General features: G+C 37.0%; 1 protein-coding gene across 2 annotated transcripts in view; it reads left to right on the forward strand.

Moving 5' to 3' along the window:
- The window catches only part of FTSJ1 (FtsJ RNA 2'-O-methyltransferase 1), a 1029035-nt gene that overhangs the window by 299701 nt on the left and 714405 nt on the right, over positions 1-14929 (forward strand). Inside the window, exon 5 of one of the 2 annotated variants that reach the window (XM_044080307.1) lies at positions 4450-4528. The exons of the other annotated variant lie outside the window; for it this stretch is intronic. Coding sequence (XP_043936242.1) covers positions 4450-4528 — 79 coding nt within the window. The remainder of the gene's footprint in view (positions 1-4449; positions 4529-14929) is intronic. 2 annotated transcript variants of the gene reach the window in all.

The raw sequence follows: 14929 nt of genomic DNA on the forward strand, positions 1-14929 counted from the left end.
ATTAACAAAGTCCTTTAAATGTTTTGCATTAGATGTAATTTTCCTTTTTCCTATAGTAGTAGTATCTTTTTCATGTAGGATACAATTAGTCACCTGCTAAAATAATATCTCCTATAGAGAATGATATGATCTTATTAAGATGGTATTTCACTGTATTAATACCAATTCCTGGTATCCAATATACATTGATTAATGTATATGTCTTTCCGTTAATTTGTATTGTAACCATACAGAACATTCCTTTATCATCTTCATAAGACTTAATAGTTTTAGGTATGGGCATACTTTTATTCCATAAAATAGCCACTCTTTTTTTCTGAGTGTGCTCTGAACTAACTAATACTGTATATTTATTAGTGGCTAATTTATCAATATCCTTTTTCAAGAGATGTGTTTCTTGAAGGAATACTAAGTTGGCCTTATGTAAATTAATGTATCTCATTAAGCTTGCCCTTTTACATGGATTATTCAGTCCATTAATGTTTAAAGAAATTCCTTTTAGAGAAGTCATTTGGCATTTTTAAAACATATAAAACTTATAATCAAAATAACAATTAACAAAATAAGTAATGTTATACCTCCTCCTTTATGTGTACCTTTAAATATAGCTGTATTTATTGAGACTGTTATGGGATTTTGTATAAGCTTCAATTTTGTTTGTAGTGACAATGAGCTTACAAAATGTATTGTGGATGTCAGAGCTATATACAAACAACAGTAAACAAAAAAAATAATATAAGGATTAAACCTTGCACCCAGCCTGGAGTTAAAACTCCAACTTTGAGTGGCACATCCTACGCAAGTTAACCCCCTACCCTAAGCAGCAGTACCTCAGCTGCCACCTTATCAATTTAATACTAGTTATTATTAACTAAAATTAACATCTTTCAATTAGATTATCTAGTAAGACAAAGCTAAACATTTGATAAATCAGCATCGTATAGACAAATAGAAACTTTTAAAAACAATTCATACTTCTATGTACATCTATTTAATATAATACATTTATAATCAAATAGCATTCAAATAGACTTAATATTAGGAACCAAGAAAAGAGAGAGAAATAAAAGAAGTGAGAGAGAGAGAGAAAAAAAAAATAATGTACCTATTTTCTGTCATAGAAATGCAGTTAACAGCTTCTAAAAGACTTTAAACTAACTTGCATCAAAGCTTTTTTTCTCATGCTTATTATTGCCAGTAAAATAAAATATTTATGTTTATAAAATTGGTTACAAATCATACTGCATAACTATATAAATTCCCAAATATACTTGCATTGTTGTGAAGAAAGCCATCTGTATTTTATATATCTGAACTGCTGCTTTAAAATGTCACATGACAACTTCTTCTAAAATAAAATCATAATAATATTTATGCTCATCAGTTAGATAAGTCAAATGAATTGTAGCATTGTATATGTTTAAATCATAAGTACATACATACAATAATATGTTGCAGTCAAGTAAACTTTCAAAAACATATGTATATATGTTTTACTTTCTGTGCCTTCTAAAATATCACATTTGTTTACTATGGGATACTGAATCATTTAACATCATTATAACTTTCATATTTTATAAATTATAACATAAATAAGTAAATAGTTATAAAAAATAACTCACATTTAAATGTAATAGAGTTCATTTTATTTGCAGCAGTTCTACTTCCTGGTAGAGTGTTCTCCTTGAATCTGCGATGTATCAGTGTGAATTCAGAGGTCAAAGTTCAAATTGACTGCATTCAGCTTCTCTGCGTGCATTCTGAGTGTTGAAGCTTTTAAACAACTCGAGGACACTATTCACGAGGTAACCCACATCCCAAATTGTCTCCCTTAACATTCTGGGAATTTTAATAAATACAAGTGACTGACATTCATTTAGCAATATAAATGAAACTAAACAGAGCAAAAGTAATTTATAAGTTATTACAGCCTCTATGACAGTGAAACTAAGCCCACAGTTATTAGTATATAATACAACTAATTTTTAAGTCCTATTCAATTTTTATACAAATCTTATTGTTTACTGTATCAGAATTATCAAAAGCATGTAAATGTACCTATATGAAAGAAAAAGAGAGAGAGAAAAAAAAAACAGAGAGCAGAAAATAAAAGAAAGTAAGAGAAGAGATAAAAAAAAATAAAAAGGAAGCTATAAAAGTATCTACAGTGGAATATAACTTGCTGTATATATTAATAAAGATAGATATGAAACATATTATTTACTACCATTTAGTTCTAATTATTAATAAAGCATGACAGGTTATTTGTAAACAAGTATGAGCAATAGAATCATGGAAAAATAATTAGCAACAGTATTTAAACAGCATATATACTTTTTTACAAGGAATTAATAAGTTATTATTCCACTTATCATATTTTCATTACACTTCTCTACCTGCCCTCCCCCACCCCTTACTAAATGCATAATCTAAAAAGAATGTCATTATTTAAAATAAAATAAAAAAAAATGTATCTAATTACTAACCTTAAGTCTCTTTGTCACAAAGAGAAACAGATTGATTGATAGCTTGTTATTAGTTCCTCAGATATTTTGACTATTTATAAAACAAAAACAATTCTTTGTACACAGAAAGTAACTTTGATTAAATCTTTTTCAGAATATTTGTGGCTTTCTGAAAATGCATTAACTGTATGTAAAAACATTAATGGTGAAGATAAGAGAGACATAGAACAAGTCATTTGTTTTTCAGTATTTTTTTCTTCTCTGAAGTCTTCCATGAAGCTTCTGTTGCCAACCTCTTTAATGAAGGACTAGCCCATTCCATTTCCTCTATTTTATCCAAAATCTTATTTTTTTTTTGATAAACAGCAATGCAGAGTCTAAGTCTTCAAAGATTCTAGGGCCATCAGGAAGAAATATTTTTAGTTTGGCAGGAAACAGAAGGTAGGTTTTAAACTGTGCTTTCTTAAGCTCTCTTATTAATGGCAGGAAAACTTTTCTTTTAGTTATTACCAAGGAAGAATAGTCATTGTCAAAACGCACAGTTGTCTCATTAACTTTAACAGGTGCTTTAGCCCAAGCAGTTTTAAGTATCAAAAGATGATAGAAATCTAACTATAACTGACCTAGGATACTTTTTGTTAGAGTTAGAATTAGATATAGATCTATGGGCTCTTTCGATACCAAAAGAAAAAGCTTATGGTAAGTCTAAAGTTTTAGGGAGCCATGTATTTAAAAAAGAAGTAATATTGTTACCTTCAATATTTTCTGGCAGTCCAAAAATCCTAATGTTATAGATCTATTTTCCAGGTCATCAAGTTTAGTTTGTAGATGTGTATTCTGTTTCAGCAAAAACTCAATGTTGATTTCTTCTTCTTGGATTCTATTCTCCATGTCATTTACAGTCTCTTCTATGCCTGTAATCTGGGTCTTCTGTTGTTGCAAGTCTATATGTAACAAGTCTATTTGTTTTGTAGTTTTTTCTATAAAGGTATCAATTTTAGTGTCCAGTTTATCCATTTTGGCAGTAAGTTGCTGGATTGTAGATATCAGAGACTGAAGTTCTTTCTTGATGCTGGAATCTTGAGAATTTGTCTTACTGGAACTCATTTCAAGCAGAAAAGCTGACAGAAAAAATTTCCAAAGTGTTTTCTGACAGGAATATTATTAAAATGTTCTTTCTTTTTTGATATTATTCAAGTAATAGATATTCCAAACATATTTAGAAAGAAAATTACTTCATAAATTAATTTTAAAAGTAATTATTTCCTGTCAGTGTTGTGAAATTGGTGGAGCTGAAGAAATCTGCTGCTATCCTGTGTTCATCCTTGGCCACGCCCCCGGAAGTGCCATTTTTTTCACAACAATGCAAAAGGGAAGCAGCATATGTACTTTTTTCACTTTTCAGATGAACTGTTGGATTAGTGGTGTTCAGAGTGTCATTGCAAGGAAGGTGCTTTGGGGCTTTATTGTTTTTACTTTTTACTCCCAACAATTAAAACTAATACTGATTGCAATCTACGTAGAAAACTGAAGAAATGAGATCTTTCTTTTAGGACCACTGTCCTTGGTGAAGTACTCTAATGCTGTGGTCCCCCTTTTAAGAATGGTTTGGTCCAAAGGAATGTACAGTTTTATTTTTTTATGTTGTCTGACCAGTCAGAGCTAAAAGAGACAGAATACAAGTTATGCAGGTAATTACATGTTGTATAAAATTGTAGGCAATATCAGAACAAGCAGTATTGTGTGCAATTTTAAACAGCTGTAAGCAGATCAAAATGGTTTTGTTCATCTGGGTTCGTCTGACATAATTGTTTAATCTACAACAACTATGTTTAAAAAATGAAATGTCAAAGATAATGTGAAAGTGGAAGTTTTTGACAAGAGAATCCCTTTTTCTTTGGATGAAAGTCATTAGCATAATTTATTTTTTTTTATATAAACTGTTGTTTTGTTTAAAAAATCATGTTATGGTTGTCTCAAACAGGTTTCTACAGCTCAGGAGATAATTCAGCATTTTGAGGGACAGCCCGCAGATCTGGTTGTGTGTGATGGAGCTCCAGATGGTAAGGGCAACTGCTTAGTTTAAAAGCATATTCATTTGTTTTTTAATTGTTGTAGGTATGGGGCAACTCAGTTTTGATCAATAACCATGTAAAGAGCTGATTGTAGTTCAATAGGCCTCCACTGAGACTGAGTGATGGACTGAAATCTGAAACTGAACTGTGTATTAATCTACGATTTTGTTTGTTTGAAAAATGTAAATGGTGTGACACAGAAAGGGAGGTGTATTGTATGGCATTCTCACCACTGTCTCAGACATGGGAAAAACTCTGGGTTAATTTTGCAAGGAATTGATTGTTACATCTGGAAAAAATAAGATGGAAGACCATATGAAACAATTTTAAGGTGGTTTAATGTATGACTGGAGTTTGCTTATGGTGTTTGGCATATGTAGCCTCCCTGAATTCACTAAAGTCTGATTATCCTTCAGTATAGATGGCTTTTGAGAGAAAATCCTGTAGAAGTAGTAGTAAGCTTGGTCAGAAGCCTGCCGAATAATTGAAGACTAAGCACAGTGATTAGTGGACTGGGAAGTAGTTTGGTATTGAGAGAGAGTGTGTGAGAGGTCATAGATGGGTTAGGAAATGACTGGACGTTAGCAGAGTATAGGAAATAAGTCTGACTTGAGCGGGCTCACCAGCACTGGGATGCCATGGAGCTACTTAGACAGATGTAATGTAGCCTACTTTTATAAGTGACATTATGAAGGAGCTGGAAGAAACTGTGTACCTTTTCTTGTAAGTAGCACTGTAATGATCCCCATGATGTCTTAGTGTTAATGGTTAATTTGTTTTACTTGGGTTTGCTACACTAGTCACAACTCATTCTTTTATCCAGTTTGTCACCTTTTTCTAGTTCAGTCAATATCCTCTTCTGCTTATACCAAGAGCAAGTTATTTAACCTATCCAGCTTTGTTATACCCCTTCATATGCAATGGCCAGTATGGAATCTGTTAGCCGTTGCCCCTTCTGTAACCAGTATGATGACACTAGGTTCTTTGAGGCAGTGTAGTAACTGCCTCATACTTGGCAAAAACTCTGACCAAGTCACTTAACACGACAGTGCTTCCAGGTTCCTTAATGATCTACTGTTTATCCTGTGTATCTTACACGCCTGTAGTCAGGATCAAAGTAGTGACTTCATGAAAGGTTTACTGGGGAGTGGTTTAAGTCAAATATTAAGTTAACTTGGAAGAAATATTTTTGTGCAGAACACTTGCTATTTAATGATGAAAAAATACCCATAATGGTTTTGGAGGTTTAAGAACTGGGAATGGGGTAAAAGTACTCTGAAAGGGAAGGCATTTGTGGGAATACCAAGCTTAGTAATTTAATGGTGGCCAAGCAGGATGAACCATTTTGAAGGTTTGGAAGAACCATTAAGATGCCATTGTCATATTCCCTGGAGAAGGAAAAAAGAAGGGGATGATGAGATACATAACTCTCCTAAACAGTGTGCCACTCAACCAAAGGGTCCCTTTTATATCTTCAAAGATGCAAACCTTCAAATGCGTCTTTATCGAACTTAAAAGAACGAAAATGTAAAACAGCAAAATGGCATATAAGTGATTTCTTTCCGTGTGAAAGAAATCGCTTGGCCCAATAAAAAAAGATCACTACAAACGAAACAAAGTGGGGGGCTGTGCCCCCCCCACACCACCCCCTAAACTAAATATACCAACTCCGAGATTGCACTACAGTGGGTAAAACTGCAAGGTAACAGAGGTGGCCAAGTGATTTCTTTCCCAGGGAAAGAAATCGCTTATATGCCCTTCCGCTGTTTTAAATATTTTTTCTTTTAAGTTTGATAGACTCATTCGAAAGTTTGCATCTTCGAAGATATAATAGGGGAACCCAACCAAAGCCCCTAAGGCAAAACAGCATGCCCAACACGCTAGTCATAGATGACTCTATAGTGAGGCACACTGATGTCCTGCTCACTAGGTTGAATAAGGAGGAGGTAACAGCTGCCTGTCAGGTGCCAGGATCCGCCACATAACGCACGCACTCAGATCCCTCAACAACAGGTACAAATATGACTCTGTCATTGTACATGTGGGTGTGAATGACCTGAGACGTACCTTCTTGGACTACATGAAAAGAGACATGGAGGAGCTCTTGGATTATGTAGCCAAGGTGGGTATGACCCTAGCCCTGAGCAGCATCCTACCATCACCCAGAATTATACCCCACAGTACAAGCTGAAAATGATGACATGATTAACAAACCTCGATGCTTTGCCAGAGATGGCCTGCATCTGTCACCCCTGGGCTTCCAGATACTGGCCAAAGCTCTTGCCACCCCTATAGTGCCTTTTTTAGGTAGTGTTCCAAAGACCAAATTACCACCGTAACAGCTACAAACAAATGCAATCTGAAGGTCATGCTGCTCAACACTAGAAGTCTAAATTTCAAAATGCACTCTCTCAAAGCACTCCTTAAAATGGAGAACATTGACATTTGTGCTGTAACAGAGACCTGGTCCAAGGCAGCAGAAAGAACCCCTGCACTACCAGGCTATAACTTATTCCACACCTTTTGGCCCCAGAACTTGGACTGAAGCTCCAAAGGCAGTGGTGTTTCCATATTCATAAAGGATGCACACACCTCCAGACTGGTAGCCCAGCATAATTCATCAGAGATACTTCAGGTGCAGCTAACATTGGGTAAGACAGCAATTCAGGTCATAGCCTGCTACAGGTCCCCAACCATGTCCCAAGACTCAAACTCCACATTCCTAAGGACCCTGGAGAATATTAGGGTCCAACCTAACACTCTCATACTGGGCAACTTCAGCTACCCCTCCATTAACTGGGAAAACTACTCGTGTACCAATACACTTGCCCAACATTTCCTGGAATTCATTAATTCCAATGCCCTGGACCAGCTCGTTCTTACCCCCATTAGAGGTAGGAGCATCCTTGACCTGGTCATTACTAACATGGGTGACCGTTGCTGTACACCAGTAGTGAACTCCTCCCTGGTTAGATCTGACCACAAACTAATCACCTTGGAAATCCACATCCCTCCACCCACCCCCACAAAGGTAACCACCATGAAAAACTTCTCCAGAGCTAACTTTGGGCTCCTAAAAACAGAGGTGGCTAACATCATATAACCCATGCAAATGGAGAATAGTTACATGACTGCAGAATCATAAACCAGTGCACTGTACGAACACGTACACAAAGGCATGGATCTCGCCATACCCAATAGAACCAAGACGCTCTCCTCCAAAAAAAGGAAGGCAGTCTGGTGGTCCCCTGCCATAAACAAAACTCTACAACAGGAGGAGGAAACTGATGCGGAATAAGGTGAAGTCCCAGGACTGGAAAAACTCCCTTATCAGCCTCAATAAAAAGTTGAGATCCCTCATCAAATCATTTAAAGCTAGGTATGAAAACAGAATTGCAGCAGATAGTAAAGACAACCACAACAAGGCCTTCTATAGTTATGTACAAAATCTTCACGGCAATACCCAGATTTGCTCTGAGCTACTCCACAATAGTACCTCCTATACTGAGCCAACAGATATTGCCAGTATACTGGCCGACAGATTCAGTGCCAACTTTACCCCCCACCCCAATGGACCAATCACAATGCCAGTAGATTGCCATGCACCCAGTATTACTACTGCACAGATTAAAGCAGCACTGTCCATGGCCAAGAATGGAACTTCTATGGGACCTGACAGTATCCCTGTCTGTGTTCTGCATGAACTACACCTGTGTGCCCTGTTCAGTCACAGCCTCACCTCAGGCTTTTTCCTACTGAATGGCGTACTGCTACAGTCATCCCTCTCCACAAAGGAGTGACTACAGATCCTGGGAACTATCACCCCATTAGCCTGACAAGTCTGATATGCAAGGCTATGGAACGCATCATCATGGACCTAGTAGACAAGGATATAGAGAATCTCCAAACTCTGGATCCCACACAGTTTGGTTTTGTGAAGGGTAGATCATGCCTGCTCAACCTGGTCAACGACTTTGAGTCAGTCACCAGAGCTGTGGATGAAGGCAAGTTGGTTCATACAGCCTACCTTGACCTAGCCAAGGCTTTTAATACCATTCCCCACTCAGGAATCCTAGAAAAACTCACTAAGCTAGGCATCAACCCCTATATCACTAGGTGGGTTGCAAACAGGCTCACAGAATCCACAGTGTGAAAGGAGCTGACCCCAAGTCAGACTGCCGACCAGTCAGGAGTGGAGTCCCACAGGGTTCGGTCCTGGGTCCTCTCCTGTTTGGTATCTACTTCTCTGACAGTTGCAAGTTGGGAGCTCTTATTGGTTGACATCCTACAGAAAGGCCTCACTGAGAACAACGACTGTTGTCAGAACCATGGCCTTAAGCTTAATGCCAAAAAATATCATCATCCCCTTTGGGAAAAACCCGGTTCTCATGAATTACCACATCGATGGTAGTAAACTGAACACAGAAGGCATTATAAAAGATCTGGGAAAGCAGGTTGACAGCAACCTCTCTTTTGATCACCACATTGCCACTGTGGTCAGAAAGTCCTTCTTTGTGGCACATCTCATTACTAAGGGTTTTACATCCAGGAAGAAAGAGGTCATTGTCTCCCTCTACTCTTCCCTCATTAGGCCAGTTCTCGAGTACAATGCCCCATTTGGCATGTACCTCAGTAGACACCTGCAACAACTGGAGAGGCAGCAAAAGTACCTCACAAAGATGATCATAGGCCTTAAACACTTGTTCTATGTGGACCAACTTGAAAAACTCCCAACTATTCTCTGTCTGTTATCGCCTACTTAGAGGCAATCTCTGCTTCACTTACAAAGCCATGTCTGACCCAGCTCTGTTAGAAATGCTACATCTAAAGAAATCCCAATCCCTCCACACCACACGTTCCAAAGACCTCAACCTCATTACCACAATCAACAGAACATGCTGGAGGGACAGGTTCATAACCCAGAGACAGCCCATGCTATGGAATAGACTTTCCATACATGTCAAACAGATCGCTTCACTGGTCTTCTTCAGGAGAAATCTTGATGAGTAGATGGGAAATAGAAAATTCACCCCGGGGATCACTCCACTAGCTCTACTCGACAGAGGCACTAGGAACTAAGGCCGGGTGGTACGATGTCAGGGTAATCCTATGGGCTAGGCTTGTAAAGGCTCCAGGGCCTTAGCCCTAGTACACACCTATGATCCATAACTATTCTTGAAGGTGCACTGGTTGGTCATTGTGTGTCTGATTCTAGAGGAAGCATTATTGTATGATTATGGCATGATAACAATGGTGACCACTACCAGGTGATATATGTAGGTAGGGTGGGGGTGGGAGATATCCTGCATGGAAAGTCACATGTAGAGCATGCATTTTTATTTAACTGGTGAGAGGTAGAGAGAGAGAAGAAGATTGGCTTTAGCAACTTGATAGCTAGTTCCTCTTCTTTCAGAAGTTTGAAGATTGGTTTTGCATCGACTTTGCCAGCTGATCTGTAAGTGAAATGTCAGGGAAGCTTCATTGCTTCTGCTTTTGGAAGCAGATCTTTAGCTTGTATTGTGTTCAGTACCGCCTTCCATTACGTCATGATTTTTTTTTTTTTTACAGATGGGCAAATTCGTAGGATATGCTTGTTCAATGCTTATTTAAAGTTTAAGAATCCTTGGGTTAATTTTGATTCTTTGTGTTACAGGTACTTAATTGTAGTTTAATTTACTCTTCCATCTCAAAGTTTACCTGACAGCCATTTCAGATCTTCATCAAGGTGTTAATTTCTCTTCTTCACTGGCATTCTTAAAATTATGTTAAGCCTTCCTTGGATATTCTTTTCTCAGTCATTCTCTAGTGAAGTTCCTGTCTATCCTTGTGATTTATGTTCTTTTTATTAAGAAGTGGACAATGTCTCTAACCTGCTTCCAAAGCAGATTAAAGTGTGTGTGTGTGTGTGTGTGTGTGTGTGTGTGTGTGTGTGTGTGTGTGTGTGTGTGTGTGTGTGTGTGTCATGTCTTTGAGTCTTTCTGGTGGCTGTAACTTCAACCAAAGGAATATCTGAATTGCAAGTCTTGCGTGTTAGCCCCCATCCCTTTACTTGTTTTGCCATAAGGATAGATGTCGGTGCAAACTGATTTATTTTTTCATGCTCAGGCTAAGTACTGAAACTAATCTTAACCAGTGTTGCCTGCTTTCTTCATAAATTATTCTAGCCAGGGAAATTTCTTGCTGTGGTATGAGGATATTAACATGCCATTCTGAATTTGTGGATTCCCAGTTGTTTTATTTTCCACAAAGATATTGGGCTATAGCGTTTTCGGAGTTACCTTGTGAGGATGGATTTTTGTTTATCTTTTACATGCACTGTCCAAGGAAACGTTCAAATCTAGTGATAGATCACAGTGTACTTCTGCACCATGCAACGCATTCTAGGGACCACCATTCTTTCACTGTGATTTAGTGTTTCTCAGGTTTGCCTTGAAATGATGCCTCACCTTCTACCGCTCTCCTCTGTTTTCCTTTTCTCCCAGCCCTTACTTTTCACTCTGTTCCTTTTTCCTCCCAAATGATGCCCTGTTCTCATTTCATATTCCTGATTTTTTTTCTCCCCTGCTTGTTTTGTACTCCTCCTTCACGTATCTCTTTTCAAATCCAGTTTCTCCATACCTTTCTCCATTGCATGTTTTCCAGAATCCTGAAATCCCTTAATTTGCACAGTGTTCCCTATATGGCCTACTTTACTATCATCCTGTATGATGGAAATATGATTATTTTGGCTTCTCTGGAATCCATTCCTCATACTGTACACTTCAAAATCTTGTTGACTTTTAACCACTGCCCTGTCATATTGTATAGTGTGATTCAACATGATTATTCCCCAAGACTTACTTTCTTCTGTGTTCTGCTTAAGCCTCTGACAAGATTTTGTTTTCCACATGCCTTTGATCCAAAGTATATAGTCTTGCACTCTTTATGTACTAAAATCTTATCTCTCTCATGTTCACCCACAGTTCAGGCATCTTCTTGCTTCTTTGAAGACTGTTCTACTGCAGTATTCATGGACAGGCTTTACAGCACCAGCATGCAAGATTGTCTTGCTTAACAACTCCATTGATCTCTGTACTTAATTTTGTGGCAGTACATTGCCTGACAGTTCCATTACTAACAACCTCCTTTTTCTTCCAGTTAGAATGCCAAGACTGCCAGTTTCCTGTCCACCCCACTATTTTGAGCCCCATTCTCTATCCTTTAATTTTCCTATCATCCTCCAGTGAAGTACTGTGTCAGAGACTTTACTGAAGTTTAGGTTAACCAAATCCAAAGTTTGTCATTAGGGAGGGTCATGTTAACGTTAAATTGTTACATTTGGGTTTACTCCTCTTCTGTTCCCTTCTTTTCTTTGCCATACCTTATCAGCTTTGCTTTTTTTCCATAATATGATTGTTGGTTTCATGTCAGCAGCCTTATTTGGTGCTTTTACATAGCCAGTATTGTTGATAGGGGCATCTTTTTTGCCCTTCTTAGTATCCCTTGTGCTGCATTAGAGCTGGAGAAGAAAAAATGTATATATATAGTTGCCTATGCTGGTCTGCCTTTGCTGACTGTTGAAGGATTTTCAAAGAACTTGAAGTAAATCTGTTGAAATGTGATTCTGGTAGTTGATTAGTCTTTTTATTTTTATTTTTACCATTGTAACTGTGTTTTAAATTGTTTTCAGCTTCCTGTATATTAAAATGGATGAGGGGTTCTGGCAAGAAACATAATGGAGAAACTGTGCAAAGTTGGTAATAGTGGAATCTTCAAAGCAGAGAGGTAGACATCTGAGTAGAAAGCATAAACCTAGCATTTCCAGTACTGTTCAAGAGAAGGATTCTTCCCATCAAACAACTGTCCAGAATAGGATGTTATCAGAATACTAGATTTCTGTCTAACTTTGATGCTTCCAAAAGATAAGAATTATAATAGTACCTTCATGGACACATACACTGTTGCCTGTTTCAGACATTTCTGTAGTTGAAAAATGAGAAAAGTGAATGCAGTACCAGATTGCACAACTATTTTTATTGTTAAAAAAAAATAAGCGTTTTCGTCCCGAGCTTACTGTATAGGAACGTCATCAGATTTACAGTATTTCCTGTTTCAGTAGTTTAAATCACTTCAACGTGATGAAATCACATCATACTGCTCTTAAAGTGCCACAGTATGGTTAATGTGAATCTAATAAACTGACTTTTAAATCATCATTACAACATGCATTCAATACATTTAAAAAAAATCTTGAAATTCAAAAGTTAAATACTCCAAAGTAAACATGCAATTAAATGTGCTTATATAACCCGAAGTTCAAATTGTTGCAACGTTAAAACTGGCTAATGTCCCTAAACTTATTTAAGCTTTCAAATCATATACTTCTAAAATACTACTATGCATCCATTTCAAAAATGTGCTTTTAAAATCATACCCCCTCTTTTTTTTCAAAGGCTTAAAATATTGACAGTTTTCATAATATAAGATATGTTTGTTAATAAATAAGAATGTCATCTTCTTGGCGCCTTTAATTTAAGAAGGCTACTAATGGACACACTATCATTGAGTCCTGGCCAGTTTAGGGCATCATTGAGTCCTGGCCAGTTTAGGGCATCATTGAGTCCTGGCCAGTTTAGGGCATTCAAACGTTAACTGCCATGTAAGCTCAAGTGTTTCCAATAAATGTGGCCAAGCGCCCCCCCTGTCAGGTATTTTTCAAGTTTCCAGAACTATAAATTTAAACTGGTGTCCAGGATTTCTAGAGTTACGGTAGCAAGGGCGTTGAATTCACACCCATCCCTCATGTTTCTTAGATGTTCCCATATCCTGTTCTTCAATTTTCTTTCCATTTTGCCCACATAAAAACATAGGCAATTTTCACATGTTGCACAATAAACCACCCTTTCAGTAACACAACTGGATCTTTCCTTAATTTTTATTCGAACCCCATTTATATCTAAGCTACTCGTCTCTTAAGATACAAGGGCAAAATTTACAGGTGCCACATTGAAACATCCGTCCTTCTCGAATTCCTTTTGTTCTAATAAGCTTTTTATTGTAGCTCCTATATACACAAATGGGTTTCCTCACCTAAGAGTTCCCTAATATGTTTTTCATTACCTAACAAATTCCAGTTTTTCGTTAAAATAATTTTGACAACAACTACATCCCTGGAGAAGGTTGTTAAAAAGCTGGACTGGTAAAAATGCCTTTGTTTGTTCAGTGTTAGTTATTACATTCTGTCCCCTATAGTTAAATGTGGGTTCGTTCCATATTATTTTGCCTTTCTATATCCACCAGTTCTTCTGTGTTTACATTACTTTGTCCTGACCTAGTTTTAACATTTAGGATTGGAACAAAATACCAAATTTTTCCTTTTCATCTTAACCTCATCCATTATTTCATCTATTAGTGTCATAGGATAACCTCTTTGAATGAATATTCCCTTTAAAAAATCACATTCCTTGACAAAGTTTTCCCATAGTGTCACCATCTGTGCTGCTCGCACAAACTGTCCTTTTAGGATAGCTCTTTTTTGTGACTTAGGATGACAGCTGTTGAAATGAAGATAGCCGTTAGAATAAGTCTTCTTATGGAAAATTTCAGCTAGGAATCTCTCATTCTCACAATCATTTACTAATAAACTACCCAAATGTGGGATTTTATCTTCTGCAATGGTATAAGTGAACTTTAAGAAATCCATTGTTCCATTAATGTATTCCACAAAAGAGGTTAGCTCTTTTGACCTCTTCTATAAAATAAAGATGTCATGTATATATGTATTTCAATAGATGAAAAATGGGGATGTTCTTAAAAATCTTTTTCTCCTATTCAACCATTATTATGTTCACATATAGGCCCCAAAAAAGGAGCTCATAGCTACCCCCTCATTTTGCAGATAGTATTCCCCCTCAAATATAACAGTTATTTCTCAATACCAGATCAAGTATTTGTTAGTACATATTAATTTTGTTCTGGGAGATCCCTTTGGATTGTAAATAATCACAAAACCATTAAATACCAGGGTCATGGGTTATAACACTATATAGATTCACTACATCTATTGTTGTAAATACAAACTGGTTACTGTATTCTAATGCATCAATCTTCCCTAGAAAATCCCATGAATCTATACAGATGTAAGGTTCTTCCTTAATGTATTTAAGTTCCTTATCCAAGAATTTTGCTAAGGGGTAAGTAATTGAACCCCATGCATCCACAATGGGTCTTAATGGAGGTTGATGCAAGTTTCTGTGCATCTTGGGCACCCCAAAACTGACAGGTATTGTAGGAAATTCCACTGATATACAAGTTCTTCTATTGTAATCAAACTATTAGTAAACATGTCCTGTAAGAAAACCTTAATTTTTCTATAAGAGCCATTCAGTTAATTCAAGAACTTTTAACATA

This window comes from Protopterus annectens, chromosome 8.part0 (assembly GCF_019279795.1).
Source record: "Protopterus annectens isolate FY-2018-M chromosome 8.part0, PAN1.0, whole genome shotgun sequence".
NCBI lineage: Eukaryota > Metazoa > Chordata > Ceratodontiformes > Protopteridae > Protopterus > Protopterus annectens.